Here is a 23,135-nt window from a genome sequence, read left to right as displayed (position 1 = left end):
GAAAGCCTTTTGAAATTTGGGGTTCTTCTGGAGCTTTTTGAGTGGTGCCACCTTGCCCTTGCATGAACTAGTACAGCCCTGATGGTACCCAAGCAGGGTGCTACAGTACAAGAGAGATTGAAGCTCAGTGATATTTACCAGCTGACGGTGCCTGCCTGTGCCAGTGTCAAGGTAGATGAGCAGGTTGATGTCGTCATTAACATCAACAATCATTCTTGGCAAATCTGCTAACACAAGAACTCACCAAAGTTATCTAGGTATTGATCAATCAACTCACTTCTCAATCTAATCCCACAAGTTTATGAGCTGTTCCTTCCACGATGAGAGCAGCTGTTTCACATTTTACCAGCCGGGATGCTGCCTCCTTACTCCCCCAGACCTTGAGCATCAACTGGCAGAGCTGTCGCTTATTTTCCTCATTGCCCAGAAAGAACTTAAAGTCCTGGGGTTTCCTGGTGGCTGGACCTTGCACTATGAATTTCTCCGAAAGTCCACGCCTCAGCCTCTACTGCGCCCTTGATGGAATCAAGAGTGGTCCATCCATACTGCGCCTTGATTCCATCAAGGCGCAGTAGAGGCTGAGGCGTGGACCAGCTTGCTTGCCCCCATGCCAGGACACACTCATCCCCCACATCCAGTGGGTGAACTATAGAGTGACCTGTTACAAGCGAGCAGCTGAGCCAATCTTTTGGAGGCCTAAATCCTATGATGATGGTCAGGGGTGGCAGAAGACGGAAGGAGGGATTTTGGAGCCTGTCTGGTCTTGTGGGCCAATTCTGCCCCTATCTCTCATTGACCTGTTGGCTGCTGGTGTCATCAGTGGTGATGATGATGATGATGATGAGAGGGAAGAGAATGAGGTGGAGTTTGATGATGAGATGGATGATACTGATCAGTGAAATTGTGTTTTGATTATTTAAGAAAGTTATATTATGCCTAAATATAAGCCAGAATTTGATATTTGTGTGTTTTCACCAATAAAGAATGGTTGTACCATGTCAGTGACCTTTCCATTAGATTCCTGGTGTAAACATTCCATGAAAAAGTGGGTTTATTTGTCTTTGTACGTTGTCTGGTGCAGATATGAAAACGCCACTCCTGTGGACATTGATTTAAAATGGTCACCAAATGAACCCCATGGGACATTAGTTGACCTGGGCAACAAAAAGAAATCTTAACCATCTTAACACCATAAGGGTCCTAAAAAACATGGGGTAAAGTAGAATTCACCTTAAGTATTTAATACAAGGATTAATATAGATGTGATTAAAACATTTTCTGTTAGTTTTTTGCAGTTGCACTGAAATAGAGTCAAGACCTGCTTGAATCTTAATAATAACCACTTTAATGAATTCCTTGGGTCAAATAGATAAATAGAAATGTGTTCATTTGTCTCTGTATGTTGTTTACTTCAAGAGTTATGGTATTTTCTATTGTCTCCATTGTATGGTTCGGGTTGGGAATAGGTGTAAGAAAGGGTTCAAATAAACCCCATAGGACATTATTTGACCAGGGCAACACGATTAAAACTTAACTAGACACCTTTATGGTCCTAAAATACATGGTAAAAAGAATACACCTTAAAAATGTAGTACAAAGAGAACTATAGATGTGATTTCCAAATATTATGCTATTTTTTTTTGTTGCTGTTTCTGTCCTGAAATAGAGTAAAATGTGCTTGAATCTTAATATTAACTTTAATGCATTCCTTGGGTCCAAATGATATAGAAAGATGTATTCATTTGTCTCTGTAGTTTGTTTACTTCAAGAGTTATGGTATTTTCTGTTATCTCCATTTTATGGTTTGATTGGGAATAGGTGTCAGAAAGGCTTAAAATGAACCCCATGGGCCATTATTTGACCAGGGCAACAAGAATAATTCTTAATTAGACACCATAAGGGTCCTAAAAAACATATGGTAAAAAATAATACACATTAAAAGTTTAGTACAAAGAGAAATATAGATGTGATAATTGTGATTTGAACATTTTCTGCTAGTTTTTGGCTGTTTATGTCCTGAAATATAGTCAAGATGTGCTTGAATCTTTAAAATAACCACTTTAATGAATTCCTTGGGTCAAAATGATATAGAAAAATGTGTTCATTTATCGCTGTATGTTGTTTACTTCAAGCGTTATGGTATTCTCTGTTATCTCCATGTTATGGTTTGGGTTGGGGGTAGGTGTCACTCAGAAAGGGTTAAAAATAAACCCCATGGGACATTAGTTGACAACGGCAACAAGAAGAAATCCTAACTAGACACCTTTAGGGTCCTAAAAAAACAGGTTACAGAGATGTGTTTTTGGGGTGCTCACGGAGCCTCTAAACTCCCCTACTAACACCCTGGCTCTGGTCTTTCCCAAATTTCAGCAGTCTTTACTTGCTGTCAACGTTCTTCCTCGATCACCAACTTGTCTTTCCAAGTGGTCAATGGATCTACCAGAAAAGATATGAAAAATACGATAAGGGTATCGCTACTGGCCCACATTTACAGGTACTCGCCCCAATATTGTTTGAAATATATGACCCGAGAATGAAACCAAGCCATTCTGATGCAGAAAATACCTTCCAGTGACCAGGTAGGAGCTGCAATCACTTTCTGGCAGGAGGAAAGCTGCTTTTTATGGCATATATGGCCTTTTACAGGTATAATATTGGTCTGATTGGGCTATACTGTTTTAAATATAACCCCCAAAAATGAAACCAAATCATTCTGATGCAGATACAAATACGATCCAGTGACCAGGTAGGAGCTGCAATCACTTTCTGGCAGGAGGAAAACTGCATTTTATATGATATTGTGAGCTTGTAGATCGGCTATTTTCACTTATTTGAGTCACGGGGACACACCAGATATCTTTTTGGGGTCTTGAACTAAAACGTTTGGGAACCATTAGGTACTGCTCACAGTACTTATTAGTACACCAATCTCTACGTCAAAAATAGCTGTACCATTTTCTTCAAATGTTCCCCCAGAATAGGGATGCTAGGGTTCAAGTGGTTCATATTCACATTTCTGGCGAGCGAGCATGAAAAGCACCTATATAGTTTCATACACTGTGTAGGATCTACAGGTGTGTGACCATTGACCAACCCGTCCCTTTTACCTTTTGATCAAACTTATAAACAGGTTTGATCCAAGAGGCCAGCCTGACATATTTACAATGAGGCCAATACGGAAGTGAGACAGTTCATATGAATGGCCTGTTTGGCGGTGTTTTATCTGTTTTACCCCTGCGGGTGTCAGAAAGCATTTATTTTAACGCAAGCGGATGGCTTTTTGACAAACTTTAGACTAGATTTTCTTACCTTAATAAAAATTGTCATACATTCTATATGCTTCCAGTCGCTAGTTTAAAGTCTCCTTTCAATCATCATGATATGCGTTTTGCTAAATTATGGTCCCATTTATTTTAAAATTGACGATAAAGTAGGCTATTCTCTAGGAGGGGCGGGATGATTTGATTGACAAGCTACCCAACCGATAGCATTCATTCCCCGCCCCCGCTCTTGATTGACAAGCTACCCAACCAATAGCATTCTTTGGGGATTGTTTTCCGGTTCCTGTTACCGACGTGCTTTTGGGCTTATATTAGAGATGGCGGATTTCAAATTCCTGAACAATCGGCTTCATTTTCGGTCTGTAGAAACCAGCGGTCTGGCTTTGTCCATCTCTTTTATACAGTCTATGGTTTGATCACACTACACATATACATAATCGTTTTTATAATTGATTAAATGGATTCATCTGATTAACACCCCTAAATGGAATGATAATATTTGTATAGGTACTTGAGGCTGTCCTCTGCCTCAAGTATCTGTATACCTACAGTATGTATCACAATTTTAAATATATGAACATCTTCCAAATAATGAAAAAGCCTACTTCAGGTAACAGTGTGAACATGTCCATTGAGTGTGTTCATACAGTTCATACATTGGGCATAATAATGAGGGTAAGCAGCGTGGTGACTGTAAATCTGCTGTGCTGAGATTGCATTCCCATGAGATAGTCACTAGTCTTCACCCCACTAAATCCCACTGCTGTCTGCGTCTGCACAATAATTTACCCACACACCCTCAGCATCCCCAACAACGTTACCAGGTAATCACAAGTCTCAGTGATCTACTATGTGTTGGAGCAGTGGTTCTCAACCTGTGGGTCGGGATCCCCAGGGGGGTCCCCAAATGATTTTGGGGACGTCCCTAGATGACAGATAAGTGTCATCAATTTAAGGACTTTTAAGACCCTTTTAATACCTAAAAAAAAAGGAAGAAAGAAAAGGAAAAGACCATTAGCCTTCTGCATCAAAAGTTATCACCAAATTGTCAAATAATATAGTGATTTTTTTTTTTTTTAATGTGAAATAGCAGATCTACAACTCACAACTCCTCGCAATGTGATCAATATTTGCATGTATAGGGATCAAATATTTATCTGTGGAACCGAGTCAAACAAAATGTAATGCCTCAACTCATTATCGGGTGGGGGGTCCCTAGTTCAAGTTATGATTATGTTGTGGGGTCACAGCCTGAAAAGGTTGAGAACCACTGTGTTGGAGGACTAGAAAATGCAGTTAGGCACAGATATGTTTATCTGTACAGACATAATGTGAACTCAAATGGTGTTATGGTGTTTTCTGATGTATGGTGTGTTTGCTATGCAGTGTTAGATTTACGCTCATGATATAGAAGACTTTAACCACTTTCAACCTATAGCTTCCCTATTTTGGGGCATAATAATGTCCAAAAACTTTAAACAAAAGGAATTGCCATGCCAATCTAGATCAGTCTAGACTCTATAGACACTAGACAGGCTATTTTCTCTATTCATCATAGACTAAGTATATACAGTAAATAGGTTGGAGGCTCCATTCATTAGGCACCTTTTTCCACACTTTTCAGTGAAGAGCGCTGTCCACGGTGCTGAAAGCTTTCCTTTTGGCCTATCTAAAACCAATACTATAACCCAAGTGACTGACTTGACTGTATAAAACACACACACGCACATGCTGTAAAGTAACCTACCATAGCCTATCCTCAACTCCAACTATTCTCCCTGCCACACAGACATTCCAGAGGTCGATGAATTTTCTGTGAAAATGTGGTAGTGATTATAGGTCATTATATGTTCAACTTCTGATGGCACTTTGTGGGAAATGGTGACGACAGCTAGAGTCTAGAGTAGAAGTAGACTAAGACTTAAGACCTATTGTCAAGTTGTAAAACTTTTTTTCGGCAATTCACCGTTGAGAGAGGAAACAAACAGCGTCCTCTGGAGTCACCGTGTGCGATAGGTCACCAATTGTATTGCAACAATGTATAATGGTGATTGAATCGGGAGAGACGCTCTTCAGTAGAATGTGTTTCAGAGTCTCTCAGCCCGGGTAAACTGCGCGATCACAGTCGGACCCGATGGTCTTCTCTGCTCCAGAAGAGCACTCATTTCTATTCTCCTGAGTGTTTTATACCAGTGAAAAAACTCATTTGGACCAAATGATGCCGAAAAAATGCGTCGGAGTCTTCCCATCCTCGCTTACTTTATCACTTTCATGCATTGTAAGTATATTAATAATAATATTTCTGAATGTTTTAGAGCTTATAATAAAGCATCTTTTTTAAATGTTTTGCAAGATCACATGTATTTCGATGCATCTTGTGTTGACTGATAATTTAAAGTCACACTTTGTTTTTTAATCTTTCAAGGCAGTCTAATGTTTTTCATAGCGGTGGATGTGCTGTAAACTTAAAATTCTTATATAATTTATATATTTAATGTAATATATTTTTATATTTATAATTTATCATTTATGTATAATTGTAAAGTTAATAGCCTATAAATGTGTTAAAAGGATTAGGGTTCAAAGAGGCTTTGTAAAGTAATTACTGCTGTTTTAGATAGCATCATGTTTTGTTTAAGTTGGTGAAACTATAGTAGCTGTATTCAGTTAGATTCACATCATGGTTAAAGTTCAAATGAGGTAATCTGATTACTGTACAGATGATCTCCTCTACTGAGGAAATGTGATTCAGTCTTGACATAGCAAACATGGCTTTTATTGTACCCAAAGTAAATTAGAATAACCCCTGGGAAGGATTCTAACTACAGTATAGCCTATACTGTATGAGGAAGGGTTGGATATGTTACCCATCATATCATGGGGTATCATGAACAGTTCCATCTACACTGAGTCTGCAAAAACGATAGGAATACCAGTGGTGGAAAAAGTACTCACATTTCTTACTTTAGTAAAAGTATCAATACTGCAATGTAAAAATACTCTGTTACAAGTGAAAGTCCGGAATTCAAAATGTACTTAAAATTAAAGTAAAAGTACAAAAGTATTAGCATCAAAATGTACTTGAAGTACCAAAAGTACTCATTATGCAGAATGTCCCATTTCACAAGTTTTCAAATGTATACAAATCTTTTGAAAATAGCTGATGCAAGGCATTGTGAGCTTGTAGATCAGTTATTTAAAAATGTCCAAGGTATATCTACAGTATAGGTCTGAAGTGGTTTTGTAATAATAATCAAAATCTACAAATTAACTAGTAACTAAAATTGTTAAATAATTGTAGTGGAGGAGGAAAAGTACAATATTTGCATCTGAGATGTAGTGGAGTAGAAGTAAAATTATTGAAAATTGGAAGTAGGCCTGCTCCAGTAAAATAAAAATACGCCAACATTTTACTTAAGTACAGTAATTGAGTAAATGTACTTATTACTTTCCCCCACTGAGGAATACCCAATTTCTACAAGTCACACCCCATTTTGAACAATGAATGAATTTTTTTTACATCAAGCTGCACTTCCCCTTCATGACAAAGGTTTTCCAAGGGAAATCACATCATCAGTGAGGAATCAAAGATTGTACCTGGATTTATGTGGTTATGAATGTCACCTAATATTTTGCAAACACACATTTTATAAGCACTATTAAAAAGTATAAATCAAAGTAAGTATTGCATTTAAATACACTTTTCAAAGATCCGGCTAAAGTGCAGTGTGTCTGTCACAAACACTCAGATGACTGCTAGAAAATGAAAAGAAGAAGAAAAATAAGCTCTGTCTTCACACTAACATCATTTGGGTTTCCTGTAAGGGTCCATGCATGCCATTTGGACATTCGCACGCACGCACGCACGCACGCACGCACGCACGCACGCACGCACGCACGCACGCACGCACGCACGCACGCACGCACGCACGCACTCCTTCCGTCCTTGGTAGTCCATCGTAGTCGAAGATGACGTAGCTTCCTTGTGATGTGATGGGTTTGTCAGTGGTTATCTTTGCTGGCGGAGATGCCACTGTAGATAACTATGAAGCCTGATTCTGGAACCACATATCCTGCCACAGTTAGGACATGCGAGGCCTGGATCAGGAGGCTGAGATGGTACTGGATCAGCATGCTGGATGCGTTTCTCCTCAAGGTGTGTGACCCCTTCGTGGCATAAAGAACGCCAGAGAGGCCGATTAGCTGCAGCTGATTCCAGGTCGTCAGTCAGCCTTGATGTTGCACTTCTTTAGAGTCTGTTTCAGCTGGTCTTTATACCGTAGCTTTGGACCACCGGGCTTGCTGGTTGACAATATCTGTCCATAAAGCATCTGACGGGGGAAACGGCAGCCAGGCATCCGGATGACGTGGTCAACCCACCGGAATTGCCTCTTTGCTAAGGTTGCCTCAGTGAGTCATTGCGTTGGAGAATGTCAGTGTGTGGGACACGGTCCTGCCAGGTGATGCCAAGGATGCGTTGGAGGCTTCTGATGGTAAATGCATCAAGGCGCCTGATGTGACGCCGATAGACAGTCCAGGCTTCTGACCCATATAGCAGTAGACACGTTGGTGTTCTTAGGTGGTTGTTTTCACACGGGAGTGCAGTCTGCCAAAGGCATAGAGGCTTGGTTGATACGGGCCCGGATGTCATCATCAATTTGGCAGGAGGGTGTCAGTATGCTGCCGAAATAGCTGAACTGCTGGACAACCTTGAGAGGTGTGCCGCTGATGTTTAACACGGGGAGTGGAGATCTCTCTTGCATCATGATCTCTGTTTTGTGGATGTTAATCACAAGTCTTAGTGAGTGGTAAACATAAGACATGGAGACCAGGAGAGCACAATCATCACACACACACACACACACACACACACACACACACACACACACACACACACACACACACACACACACACACACACACACACACACACACACACACACACACACACACACACACACATAATGACTTAAAAATGTGTAGGCCTACATACAGAGAAACAGAGTAAACGTTATTGTCACATCACAGGTTTACAGGTGTAAAGAAGGGAGTGAAATGTGTACACACCTGCCTGGTTACATAGTATATTTTTGCATGTGTGTGTGCGCACAAAGGTAAACAGATTCAGTAAAATTCTAGACACGCATGCCCAGACATAGCAGTGGACTGTCAGTCATCAAACAGACAGTGGTATCGGGGTAGGGCTGAGTGATATGACTTCAAATCAATATCACGATTAATGAACGATAAAAAAAAGTGAATCTCGGCGTGTGTTGAGCTTGTGAATCAGCCATTTCCGCTATTTTTCCATGACACCATTGTACAACGAAGTATAATACAGGTGTAACCACTATTACAATTTGTTATATAATAAATACTTAAAAATAGACCCCCCCCCCCCGGTTATTAGTTGTCGGTTTCAATATATTTTCGGTTAATTGCCCAGCTCTAGTTTGGGGTCAGGCAAAGCATGTTGGACAGCGGTCTCCCAGGGCTTTGACAACATGCCATCTGTTGAAGACTGCCCTGGAGGTCCCATTGTGTCACATGGAGCATCAGCCAAATGACTGATGATGAGGCTAGGGCCATGGAGGCATGCTATGACCAATGGAGGGAGAGATCTGTCATGCACCTTTATATCCCACAACCCCCTACAGCATCAAAGTGGGGTCCAGGGGTCTTTCCTTGAAGGGGTTCCAGGAGTTCCCCGGCAACATTTGTTTAACCACTTTAACCCTATATACATCAGCTATTTCAAAATACAGATCTACTATTTTCAAAACATCTTGAAAATGTTAAGAATTTCAAATATATTTTAACACAGATCTTACATGGGGGTCTCTGGCACAAAATATTTTCAGATGTGGGTCCGTGGCCAAATAGATATAAATTTGGGGGCCCTTGACATGAAAAGGTTTGATAACTATTGCCCTACAAGAGCCAGCAACCTGATCATGATACACAGAATTTGATACTTGGCCAGAGAGTGGTTTGTGGAGATTGGCAGGTCATACAGTATAGGTTAAATGAGGCGAGTGTGACGAATAGCTCAGGTTTTGTAACCATACACATTAAGTGAACGTTGAGCTCAATAGCGATCTCTCTTGTATTCTCCCGTCAATAAGTGTCCCACCGCTTTTTAGACTGATTTTCTCGACTAGAGCGAGGTGACTGTGACACTGTGACAGTCTGCGGTGTCAGGGCATTAGTTATTCCCCATGGGAAGAGAGTGGAGAAGGGAAGAGGTAGTGCAACCTCCATCCATCCTGCTTTGAATGGGAAGTGTTCGCCATCGCTTTTAATCAGGCTTCTCTTCACTTTGGCCGCGGGGCGCCATTTATCAACAAGGGGCGTAGGCGGACTTCATGTGCTGGGACTCATGGCCTGTTTTCATCCTAGAGAAACAACTGGTAATGTGGCTGCAGCAGGCAGCGGAGGCAACAGCAGATTCATTAACATGCTGTGGAATTATTACCCTCAACCCCATCTGCAGTTAATTATTCATTGAAATGTAGCTCGGAGGTCCTCGTAACATTTGCGTCTACCTCAACGCAGCAGCAGCCCGGGATCCCTGGTGGTTCCTTGGAGGACTGGGTACTAGACGATGCTGATTGTATGTGAGACCTAAAGGTGCTGCAGAGAGAGGAGGTGTTTTGTTTTTTTGTTCAGCTCATATGCTACAGTGTTTGTTGACACACTAGCAAGCACAGGGCCAGATGGAGGTTTACTGCATCAACAACAGGTCCCTGTGCAGGGCCATAAAACATGCTCCATGAAACAACATCGAAATAGACGAGGGGGAAATCACAGTAGCACAGGAAATGAAAACAAGTGGCATAAGCTACAAATCCTGTTTTATCACTTTGATGCAAATCGCATAATCGGACGTTGCCATCTGTTTCATGTATCTTGTCCTTGGATACTGTACATGGTTAATCCCCTGACCTCACTGGGTTAACATGATAGGTCACACTGCTTGCCTATCATTATCCTCTACATAAAAATAAAAATAACTAAAAAAGAAAAAACAACTCAGAAAAAGCTACAAACGCTGAAACTCCATTAGTTGTTTGACAAGCAATGGTTTGACGTGTTGAGCTCAAAATGTTTATACACACACACACACATGATTATCATGTGTGTATGTGTATAATAATAATAATAATAATGAAGTATTCCTTTAATGGTTTATTTGATATTATATGATTATATTGACCTACATGCGCCCGCGAGGGAAATTTGGTTTCAGCTCAACCCAGCTGACGCAGAGTTAGTTAGGGCTTAGGTGTCTTGCTCAAGGACACTTCGACCAGTCATATTTGACACATTGCTGGCCAGGCCTGGAATCGAACCTGGGACAACATCAATTGCTCGCCCTGTGATGGCTTGAATTCATGGAGGAAAGGTAGCATTAATAAAATTGTGTGTGAAGATAGTGTGTGTGTGGCTACTCTATTTTAAACAGTAACTGTACCTCTCCTAAGCATTTGTCCAGATAAAGTAGCTCTGCAAAATTATCTACATTCACAACCTTTTTTTTTTACAACCATTAATAGTTAAGCACTATTTTATACTACGAAAACAGCTGATACACAAGCTCACAACGCATTGCTGTGGGACACATCATGAGCTTGTAGATCGTTTATTGCTATTTTCATCATGTTTAAAAGTTTATAATTTTAATTTTCAACTAAAATTACATGCCTAAAATAGGGAGTCGGGACAGCAGGTTATAATCCATCCAAAATTGCCTTTCACCAGGTACCAGCTGTGCTGATTCGGAGGAACGTCTCATGAACTGGCTGCTGGGAAAGGATCGCTACAACAAGCTGATTCGCCCAGCCATCAACAGGACAGAGAGGGTCACTGTCAAACTCCAAGTATCTCTGGCACAGCTCATTAGTGTGGTGAGCTACCCGATGCCCTAATACTAAGCCAGACATGATATTGGAGTGAGTGTCAGAGTGTGTGTGTGTGTGTGTGTGTGTGTGTGTGTGTGTGTGTGTGTGTGTGTGTGTGTGTGTGTGTGTGTGTGTGTGTGTGTGTGTGTGCACACACACACAGAACCACGATAAGAAAGAGAGACAAAGTAATGTTCAAAGAGGAGAAAGATAGAGAAAGAGACAAAAAGAGAAAGAGAGAGGATTCCCTCTGAGATTTGAGAAACCAGTTAATTACTTCAGCTTCTGCTGCTATGTCAGGGCCCTGGATGGATGGGTAGAGTAAAGGACAGGTCTGTCCGGCTGTGATCTCTGCCTCTGATTGAAACTTCAGCACATTGGATTAAAAGGGGCCGTAAACCCGCTGTTGCCGCCAGGCCCGACTGTGCATTGGGAGGCAGTCTTTAGATTTACTGTTGGGAGTCATCCCCAGCTGCAGTACAATCCAACTAGGCGCATTCACAACCTCAGTTTATGAGCTATACTGTCTTCCTCGTGGTAATTGGCATTTGGCTATCATTTTATTGAACCTCTATGTCATGTAGCCGTATAATGAGAACGCCATCAACAAACAACAAGTAGGATATTGTTTCTTTAAATGCAATTACTTTTGTTTATTTTATGAATAGAGCTGGACGCATTCAGAGAAAGAAAAGTGAAGTGTTAAAATAAAGTAGAAACTGTCAAGACTAGACTAAAAAACAATATGTCACAATGAGTATTGTTTATTCTGTAATTAATGTTTCTCTTTCTAGCAATTGCAGAATGAGCAATTATTTATTTTTTTCATGTCAGAACAAAGTTGTCCTTGATGTTGAGGTTTGGCTTGTTTTCCATGCTTCCTTCTCAAACTATAACAATCTTGAAAACCCTAGCAAATGTAAATGAGAAATTGCAGACTTGTGTGATGTCTGCAAACAATCTACAATCACTGGAACGAGTCTGACACGGAATACATGATCAGCACAGGGCTTTTGATGCCAAAATTATAGACTCCACCTTTTCCCTTTTTAAAAGTTATCAGTCATAATCAGTGGTGGACGGTAACTAAGTACATTCATTTGAATACTGTTCTCAAGTATCTGTACACAAATGGAGATTGTGACATGTGAATTCCATGTCAATTTATTGCTGTTTTCTGTTCCCAGAATGAAAGGGAGCAGATTATGACCACCAATGTCTGGCTCACTCAGGTAAGAAAGATTAGATCAATCTCAAGGTCCGTCAAGATTAATCACCAATTACATTTCCCACACCTTCCCCATCTACCCCGTTAAATGTCCCCCTGAACTTGAATTACACCATGTCCATGCTTTCTCTCTCTGTGGAACAAACCACTTGCATAATTGTACGCTGAACATCCTTCATTGGAGTGAAGCAAATGTGATCATGAAGCATGTAATTGTTAGTGAGCTGGTCCTGGGTGAGACCGGTCAGGGAAACCTTATACTTTGTCGTACAACAGTGTCGCTTGCCAAAAATAGCCGATCTACAAGCTCACAACGAGTCGCATTGCGAATCGTTGTGAGCTTGTAGATCGGCTATTTTTGGCAAGCGACACTGTTGTATGATGGAGTATAAATTAAGCATAATGGTCATAAGTGAGAACTCAGACAATCTCTGTCTCTACAGCATTGGGTGGATTACAGACTTTCATGGGACCCATCAAAATATGAAGGCATCGACAAACTACGGATTCCTTCCAGACATATCTGGCTGCCTGATATTGTTCTGTACAACAAGTAAGGAAGCATACTACTAATATTGAACTTTCTTAAAAAAATGTTATCCCTCTCCCCATTTCATGTTTAAAGTCAAACTAGTTAACAACTTAAGCTGTATATACTCTACTTCTCATCCAACAAAAAGTGAAAATAGCTGATCTACAAGCTCATAATGAGTCACATCGCCACGCATTGTGAGCTTGTGGATCTGATATTTTAGCCATTTTTGAAACATTTAGCAAAATCTTGAAAAATACTATTTTGGTTTCTTTTTGATAATATAATGACCCAAAACTGCAGATTTTGTGTAGCATGTTTAAAATGTTGGACTACTTCCAAACAGACAAAGGCCCCCCCAACCCGTGATATTTGGCGCCCCCCAAGGGGGGCCCGGACCCCAGGTTGGGAAACACTGCTCTAAGCGACTGCTCCAGACCATTGTCCTTGATGTCATCATGTTTGTGTCTTAGTTGTGATGTTTTATTGCTTTGTTAGAGCATTGTTCATCTTAACAACTATCGATTGGACAGCTCAAATGATGCAAATAACCTATGGGAGTCCATAAATTCAGGGCTTTTTCCATTTTAAGTGTGACTGTGATGTCAGCTCCTTGACTTTGGTACATGTAGGTTTTGTTTGTGAACGAATTCAGGACCTCCTTTCCCCACTTGTCCCTCTGCCCACAGTGCTGACGGCACCTATGAGGTCACAGTCTTCACCAACGCCATTGTTCAGTTCAACGGCAGCGTCTTCTGGCTCCCACCGGCCATCTACAAAAGCGCGTGTAAGATTGAAGTCAAACACTTCCCCTTTGACCAGCAGAACTGCACCCTCAAGTTCCGCTCGTGGACCTACGACCACACGGAGATCGACCTGGTGCTCAAGTCCGAGGTGGCCAGCATGGACGACTTCACGCCCAGCGGAGAGTGGGACATTTTGGCCCTGCCGGGCAGGCGGACGGTCAGCCCTCTGGACCCCACGTACGTGGACCTCACCTACGACTTCATCATCAAGAGGAAGCCCTTGTTCTACACCATTAACCTCATCATCCCCTGCGTGCTGATCACCTCCCTGGCCATCCTGGTCTTCTACCTGCCCTCCGACTGCGGAGAGAAGATGACCCTGTGCATCTCCGTGCTCCTGGCCCTCACTGTGTTCCTGCTCCTGATCTCAAAGATCGTTCCTCCCACTTCTCTCGACGTGCCGCTGATCGGCAAATACCTGATGTTCACCATGGTGCTGGTGACCTTTTCCATCATCACGAGTGTGTGCGTGCTCAACGTGCACCACCGCTCCCCAAGCACACACACCATGCCCGCCTGGGTGAAGCTGGTGTTCCTGGTCAAAATGCCCGCCTTGCTCTTCATGCGGCGCCCTCAGAACAGCTCCGCCCGCCAGAGGCTGCGTCGGCATCGGTGCCTGCGAGCCAGGAGGGCCATCCTGGGCATGGGCTACCCGGGCCCCATGAAATCGTCTTCCTCCTCCTCCGCCCTCCTCTTTTCGGACTCATCGTTCTCCACCCAGGGACACTTTTACAACAAGAGCGCCACACCTCCTCCGTGTTATGGCTACGGGAGCAGGAAGGGGGACGTGCGCTCCACAGAGTACCTACCCAATGGCTTTCCTTCTAGCCAGGACCTGCGGCAGAGAAGCAACTCGGACTGGCCTCCTGATGTTCTGGAGGCGGTGGATGGAGTGCGATATGTGGCAGATCACATGATGGGAGACGATGACGATCAGAGTGTATGTATATTATGTCTACTAGAAATCTGTCTACAGCAGAGATTCACAGCCTGAAATGATATGTTGAAAAGCATGTTGTTATCATCACTTTTGCACACCTACTTTAATGGACAGGTGCGTCGGAGCAGGCAGTCAACATGAGAAGGGCAAAAAAGGAATCCTGCGCGTCTTCACTTAAACCTTTTTTGGCTCTAAGTGAAGACAGTGTGTGGGATTCCTTTTCCCTTCTAATTATGATACACTTAAAGCACTTGTTTGTATGACAGCACCGATAGGGCTGGGTGTCAGTTTTATCGAAAGATTGCGGATCGCTCTATAGCAATTCCTCGTCTTAATGAATGTTGTGGCTCACATTCATATGGTAATGAAACATGAAAGAAGCTCCACACACTGCAGCTCCATTAAAGGACCCCCCTTCACCCATCTTCAACCTATCATCATATAATTGGTTCTCACTAAAGGCGGTATTTTCTGTTTAGCTTGAGATCCCCATCGATGTTGTCATTGGTAGGCTCTGAACTGTCCGTAGCCCACCAATGAGACGCAGAGTGAGTAGACAGAGATTGTGCCATCTTATAATGAGCATTAGTGCGGACCAATTATATGAAGATATGGTTGAAATTGGGTGAAGTGTCCTTTTAAGTGCAATTTATTGGCACAAGTGATGCTCAGACTTTCAAGTCTGCACTCAATTGCATTAAGGGAGCTACAGTGTGTGCTGTGTGGACCTTCTTTAATCATTTCATAGCTATCTTATGTTGGTCCAGTACCTGCTTTAATCACGTAACCCCTGTATACAGTACTTCGTTATAACCCTGGGTGTCCCAGGGTCTGTACTTGGCCCCCCTACTTTTTTCCCTCTACACCAGATCTCTTTGCCGATAACAGCAGATCTACAAGCTCACGGCAGGTCGTGTTGCAACACATCGTGAGCTTGTAAATTATTTTGCTGAGTGTTCGCTTATTATGTCAATGCCCAGAATAGGGTTTAAGTGGTCAAACAGTATTTGGATGTGCGTGACGTTTATGCAGTGTTTCCCATTTATACGGTTACAGCCATTCACACATGGCAGCTGACACAGGGTTAATCTCCTTGCTGAAGAGTGGAGGTTGTTGAACTCCCTCACCTTACATGACCATTTTATTTACAGGGATTACATTTCACACCAGTGTCATTCCAGTCTACAAATCTACGTGTTTGTCCTTTAGGCTACAATCACCCCTAACACTGTAGCTGCAGCCACAGTGAATTTATGTGTACCTGAAGTCAGTTAATGTAGGGCCGTGCTGACTTGCTTCTGATTGGTAAACAGGAGCAGGGAGTGTTAGTGTTGGGGTGGACTAACACTCCCCTCTGAAGCAGGACGGAAAACACTTAACCCGCTGGATAGTGGTTGTGACCCAGCAAATTAACACAAGGATTTTGGTAATCAATCACCTTCTTGGCCAGATCAATACAATTTGGACGTGACCAGGCTTGAGAAATGACCCCTCCTTTAAAAACTGCCAAGGACAGCAATGGAGGAGGGGGTGAAAGGGTCAATAGCGTTTTCGGTGAGGGTTTGAGTAATGTGTAGTCTGGTCCTGGAATTTAACTTATTTAACTGTGCAACCAGTTTTCCAGTTACCCTATTCTGTTGCAGCCCAAGAATTAACTTACAGAGAATGTAGTCCCAATTTTGTTTTAATGCAATAACGGGCAGGATATGAAGAATGTATGAGTTGTAAACCAATGCAGACAAAAGTCAATTGTATTGCCAGCACAGCACTGCATGGGGCGTAAATATAGACAGGGCAGGCAGGTGCCCTTGGGTGGGGGCCCATGGGAGGTCCAAAATCTGTCAAGATTGACAAGCTGAGCACATCTGCAAGCCAAGCAAGCAGTTATCATGCCTTTCAGACACAAAAGCGGCAGTAAAGACAAGATAGAAAAGAACAAGAGGATAAGGTAGCAAAGCTCTCCTAAATTAGATTACTAAACGGTCACCTAGCAGCAATGCAGCAGTAGGGCTGGCATCAGCATCTCTGCCCGCAGTGGCGTGGCAACAAACATGTTGCAGGTACAGTAGCATTAGGATGTAGGCTACAGTATAACGTTAGTCCTAACTAAGTGTGTATTCATCATCATGATGGAAGCATTGATTATGTTATGCGTATTTTTTTATCTCATTAGTTGACTTGCTGATTTGATTGACTGTCTGTCAGAGCGTTGTCCTTGGTGCTGATAGATTTCCTTTTGTCCTCTCTACTTTACCAATACAATAACCTAAGACAGGCTCATTTGATTGTAAAACCTTACACATTGTTGATAAAATCTATATAGGCCTAAGTGTGTGTGCTTGTGTGTGTGTGTGTGTGTGTGTGTGTGTGTGTGTGTGTGTGTGTGTGTGTGTGTGTGTGTGTGTGTGTGTGTGTGTGTGTGTGTGTGTGTGTGTGTGTGTGTGTGTGTGTGTGTGTGTGTGTGTGTGTGTGTGTGTGTGTGTCAGCTAGGCTACAGATGTAAACTTTTGGTTTTTATATTTGGTAGCCTCCCTAGGGCACGTGCACAAGTTGGTTTTGAGAGGCCTTCAAATGGCCGGCCTCCCCAAAAGGAGGGCTAAACAATTAGCAAGGTACTGCTCAATATCAGCTATTATAGGAAGCCGCTCAATTTGGAGGAGGCGTTGTTTCCTTTACCCCTGATTGTTGTCTGCTGTACAAGGCATTCTTGTACTTCTGTTTATGTGGACATAAATAAATATTTCAAATGTCTGTGTGTGTGTGTGTGTGTGTGTGTGTGTGTGTGTGTGTGTGTGTGTGTGTGTGTGTGTGTGTGTGTGTGTGTGTGTGTGTGTGTGTGTGTGTGTGTGTGTGTGTGTGTGTGAGTGAGTGAGTGCATTCAAGGATCAATCCACAACCTCATCTATTCGCTATTTGGGAAAATCTAATATTTTATTAAAATCGATAGTGTTTCATATTAAATCAAATAGTTTGATTAACTGTTGCACCCTTAAACCTGAACTGATATGAACTGTATGTGTGCGTTTGCAGGTGATTGAGGACTGGAAGTACGTGGCCATGGTGGTGGACAGGATGTTCCTGTGGATCTTTATAATAGTGTGTGTGACGGGGACGCTGGGCCTCTTCCTGCAGCCGCTGTTCCAGAGAGGGTACATTATCCCCATCCAACAGCCCAGCTCAGAAACACCTCGTATCTGATCTGTTCCACCTTCACATTATCCCCATCCAACACCTCGTATCTGATCTGTTCCACCTTCACATTATCCCCATCCAACACCTCATATCTGATCTGTTCCACATTCACATTATCCCCATCCAACACCTCGTATCTGATCTGTTTCACATTCACATTATCCCCATCCAACAACAGCGCAGCTCAGAAACACCTCACATCTGATCTACAACCAGCCGGACCGGACAGGACTAGTTCTCCCAAAAGCAGATTAGCAATTCAAATTTTTGGTAGCATTTGTCATACTGAAAGCGGACCTGCATAAAACATTAGCTGTAGATATATTTTAGGATTTTATTATCCTGGTTGGAGTGGATTATCATAACCGGGCATTATAGATGGTGCCAGGTAAATGGACTGCATTTATTAAAAGTCTTTACAATGTGCGTTACATTCACCTATTCACATAACAACGGCAGAAGAAACCATGCAAGGCACCACCCTGCTTGTTGGGAGCAGAAAAATAGCAGATCTACAAACTCACTAAGCGTCGCAACACAATGCGTTGTGAGCTTGTAGATCAGCAATATTTGGCAAGAGAGATTTGAAAGGGTGAAAAGCAACGGACTAAGTATAGACCCCTGGGGGACACCGGTCAACGAAGTATATAGGGTTTAAGTGGTTAAGTAGTTTGAAAGAAACAGAGAAAGGATTTACATCTGTTTGGCTGTTCAGGTCTACTATCTAGATGTGGCAAAAAAAAATTAAGAAACAATGTAACTAAAAATATCCCAGTGATTAGGTGCTTTTGGAAAACTGAGCACAAATTATTGGAACCCAGTGACCAATCCTGTGCAATATAGCCATATTAGCCTACATGCCTCCAGTGTTGATTTCGTCGACTAAAACTGTGACGAAAAATGTTCGGCGACTACCTTTTTTCACTGACGAAAACGAAATAAAAACTAAGTTATGATGACTAAAACTAAGACTAAATATATTGCCAATTTCATCAACAAATAAAAACTTGACTAAAATGTCACTAGGGACTGGTGGAGAAGAGATCCAGTCAAACTAAAAGACAAGTCATTTTATGCTTGGTTGCGCTCGGGTGTTGCGCTTTGAAAATAGCAGATCTACAAGCTCACAAGCTTGTAGATCGGCTATTTTCAGCATGCAACCAAGTGTAAAATCAGCCATTACGACGCCATCAAGGCCTGCCGAAATACATTTTAGTCTAAATCAACTGTAGATTTAGTCGACTATAATCTTATGATATTTAGCAGACTAAAACTAGACTAACAGTAAAACATTTCAGGTGACTTAAATATGCCTACAACTAAATGTAATTTGATTCAAAAGACTGTGACTAAAATTGAATCAAAATTTGCTGTCAAAATCAACACTTATACAGTATGCCTCTCCACCTGATGATGTGAGGAAGTGAAAGTGTAACATCTGCATGGGACCTCATATTTGGCATCAGTGTGCTGAATACATTTCCTTCCACTGAGTTGAAGAGAGGCACAGATCTGGACCTCATCTGTCTGTCTCTAAACTAAGGTACTGTAGCCATTTGTAACGTGAAGCCCTATTTATACTCCGTCATATGACAAAGTATGAATCACCTATAACACAGCTAAGTTAACACTGCACCGCTGTGAAGGTCATTTGTATGTTGATAATTGTCACTGTTGGGCGGAAACCTTGTACTGTATGTCCAAAACCATTACTTTTCAGGAAATGGGAAAAAGAGCCTGTGTTCCAGTGGATCCAATGTAGTTATTGTTTTAGTCACAAGCTCTTTTCATTGGTTCAATATTTATAAAAACCCACAGACACACACATTTTCAAAAATTGCTTTTGTGTGCCACTGTAGCATGACGAACTAGGGCATTAATTCACGGTAAAAACACAAGTTGAAATAATGGAGATACAAGGTTTCTGCCCGAACAGTACAGTAACGTGATGTTATGACTCCTCCTTTGTAGTCCCGGCCAGTAGTATCACCATGTGGTTGAAATGTGATGTGGTATTATTACCAAATGTGTAGATGTATGAAATGGCCAATCTGTGTCATCTTCTGCTTGAGTAAAATGTATTAACGCTCCAATAAAGTCTTAAAAGCTGTGGGGACTTGCCAAAAGTACTTTGTAAATCTGTAATGTTCCCGTTGATAATAATGTGTCTCCAAAGTCAATACATTTGTTGAGGATGAGTTAATTAGAATGTTTAATCATGTAGCTAGGACAGCTATTCAGCTGAAAGTGTGATTGAGTGACCAAGCAGAAAATATTGTGTGAGTTTTACAGGGCATGCAGTAAACTGATCCTACTTGAAAAGATTGCTTTGCATATTATTAGTTATACAGTAAATGTTTAGTGTTATAGCCAACCACAAAATACCCCCCACTGCAAAAATATCCACTCCTCAAATTACATTGAGGTTTAAATATTTTAAAACAACAACATGCCAGTATGGTGATACTATACTGTAGAGTAGACTGTGGTGGCCTAATCTTTGAATGTCAAGGACCTCCAAATTAATATGTATTTGGCTACGGACCCCCATTGAAAAGATTTTGTGCCAGGGACACCCAAGCTCACAACACGTTGCGTGATGTCTTGTGAGCTTGGAGATCTGCTATTTTCAAAGCCGATGTAGGGTTGAAGTGATTTAACTGATTCTGATGCTACATACATTAACTAATTTTGCGAGGGACCGCCCGGAATACCCTCAACGATGCTGGAGCTGGAGCAGTTGTGGTTCATTGTCTTTGTTCAGTACCTGTTCTAAGAGTTCTCTTCAAATGAGTGACAATATTCTGAGGGTGAAAAAAGGAACTTGATTCAAGAGCAATTTCTGGTAAATGTATTTGCGTTGAAAACAACTGTAGGCTGTATTTTAAAGACAATCCAATACAGTTAGGTTAAATGACTTGTTAGGATGTTTCTTGTTGCTCTGCTATAGCTGAACTTGTGAAGAATCTATACACGTATTCCCTTCCTGGGGCACCGCACTATACAATATTACAGTGGTGGAAAGTAACTAATTACATTTACTTTAGTACTGTACTTAAGTATAGATTTGAGGTACGTTTACTTTACTGGAGTATATCCAATTTTTCATACTTTTATTTTTACTCCACTACATCTCAGAGTCAAATATTGTACTTTTTACTCCACTACAATTATTTGAAAACTTTAGTGACTAGTTTCTTTGTAGATTTGGATTACTATTACAAAACATACATACCCACTTCAGCCCTATATACATTTTGGCCATTTGAAAATAGCCGATCTACAAGCTCACAATGCTTTGCATTGCGACCCATTGTGAGCTTGTAGATCTGCTAATTTCAAAAGATTTTAATACATTTTATTATTTTGAAAACTTATGAAACTTGACATTCTGCATAATGAGTAATTTCTACTTGTGATAGCCTACTTTAAGTACATTTTGATACCAATACTTTTGTACCTTTACTCAAGTACATTTTTAATTCCGGACTTTTACTTGTAACAGAGTATTTCTACATTGCAGTATTGATACTTTTACTTATGTAAAACATGTGAGTATTCTACTTTTTCCACCATTGCAATATTAATGCTTGTCAGGGACCGAGTTGGTCGGAAGGAGAGACACAGGGAAACTGGGTTGTTGGTTTAAAATAATATTCATTTGTTTGTATTTATTTTTCTTTCTCTTTGTGTTTCATTTCAAAATAATGATTTAACGGATAACAAACAATAAAGGTGCTCAAAATAAACAAATCAAACTAAATAACTAAACAGGAAAAACAGGACTGAACAACACAACTGAAAACTGAACTAACCAGAATGACATAGGAGGTGGACATATATAGGGACGGGTCAGACCACTGTTAATACAAAAGGGGGAAAAGACAAAGACTACCATTGACACTCTAAGAACCCCTGCCCCACCCCATAGTGCAGAGGGACTGTGGTGCAGTCCAATTGTCCAGATTAGCTGCAGATCTGGAGCAGCTGATCCCCATTCCTTTGGCCAGCCCATAATGTCCATTTATGTCAGCAGCCTCCCACAGAACTGGTATCTCAAAGAAAACTCATAAATGCACTCATGGAAAACAACTAAACAATAAGTTATGTCATTTCAACTGGTTAATAATGACCAACTGAAAATAAACACTAAATATATAAAGCAAAAGGAAGAGTTACCATACATTATAGTCTATGTGTGGCTGCTGAGTCAGCCATCACACAAATGCTCAAGAGTGATAATCTTAGGCTATGATAGTTTCATATATAGTGCCATCTACTGGCGAAACATGTATCTGTACATATGCACGTATCGTTCATAGACGAATGGACCCTTCAGTCAATTCAGGCAGTTGGAGGCACACATATTGTGCACGCTGCACGCACACACATAATGTGCACGCACACACACAGAGACTGGACCTTTACTGCTCAATAAACAGTGCTGAGTGGGCTCGTTACACATTCTGCAGACTGTTGGTTATTTTGTGAGAGCTTGATTTAAATCAAGAGATAGCCTATTATCAGCATCCATAGCAATGCCAGGATGTGTTTTATCTTATAGTCTCCAGACGTACAAGAGCTCTATAATGGTTTAAACATCGATTTCTCGGCCAATGTGTCTTGCAGGCCTTATAGTTGAGAAAGTTACCCCCCACACCCATAAGCCAATGTTATAGCAATTCAGCAAAGCTCTATAGGGGTATTAACCTCGAGACCTAGGATTGTGTTTTAGCACAGTCCTTATTGGCAGTAGAAATAGATGAGAGGTGAACATGACCCCTGCCCTTTCAAGCATATTGACTTAAAAAATAAATCAAATTTAAGAAATCGATTGAACTTGAGTGTGTTTTTTTTCATACAAGCATACAATAGGATATTCAGCTGAATAGAAATGTGTTGCATTAAGTAATTAAGTTAGCAATCAAGCAAATGTATTAAAGACAATTGAGCTGGAGCTGTCTATGGTGCTGACTTTGAAAATGTGGTGGTATCTCTGCTTTCCCAGTGTTTCTTCTATCTTCTTTCTTAGATGTCTGCAGTGTAGCCTCAAACCTCTGTTTATTATCCACTGTTAACTGTATTACTATTTGCAAGGTTCACTGTCCCACACACAGTGTAAAGTACATTTACTCAAGTACTGTACTTAAGTACATTTTCTTTTGGCCATTTTTACTTTACTGGAGTATTTCCAGTTTTCAGTACTTTTACTTCTACTCCACTACTGTACATCTCATGGCAAATATTGTACTTTT

General features: G+C 41.3%; 1 protein-coding gene across 1 annotated transcript; it reads left to right on the top strand.

Moving 5' to 3' along the window:
• Positions 1 to 11,053: 11,053 nt before the first annotated feature.
• chrnb4 (cholinergic receptor, nicotinic, beta 4 (neuronal)) lies at positions 11,054 to 17,886 on the top strand (the record flags this gene model as incomplete). Its single annotated transcript, XM_080437759.1, has 5 exons — positions 11,054 to 11,188; positions 12,370 to 12,414; positions 12,854 to 12,963; positions 13,632 to 14,688; positions 17,719 to 17,886. Exons 1-5 carry the CDS (start codon positions 11,075 to 11,077, stop codon positions 17,884 to 17,886), a joined length of 1,494 nt encoding a protein of 497 aa, XP_080293885.1. The 5' UTR covers positions 11,054 to 11,074.
• Between the last annotated feature and the right edge of the window lie 5,249 nt (positions 17,887 to 23,135).

The sequence above is a fragment of the Gymnoscopelus braueri genome (assembly GCF_963280865.1).
Source record: "Gymnoscopelus braueri genome assembly, chromosome: 1".
Classification (NCBI taxonomy): domain Eukaryota; kingdom Metazoa; phylum Chordata; class Actinopteri; order Myctophiformes; family Myctophidae; genus Gymnoscopelus; species Gymnoscopelus braueri.
This window is presented reverse-complemented; position numbering and strand designations above follow the sequence as displayed.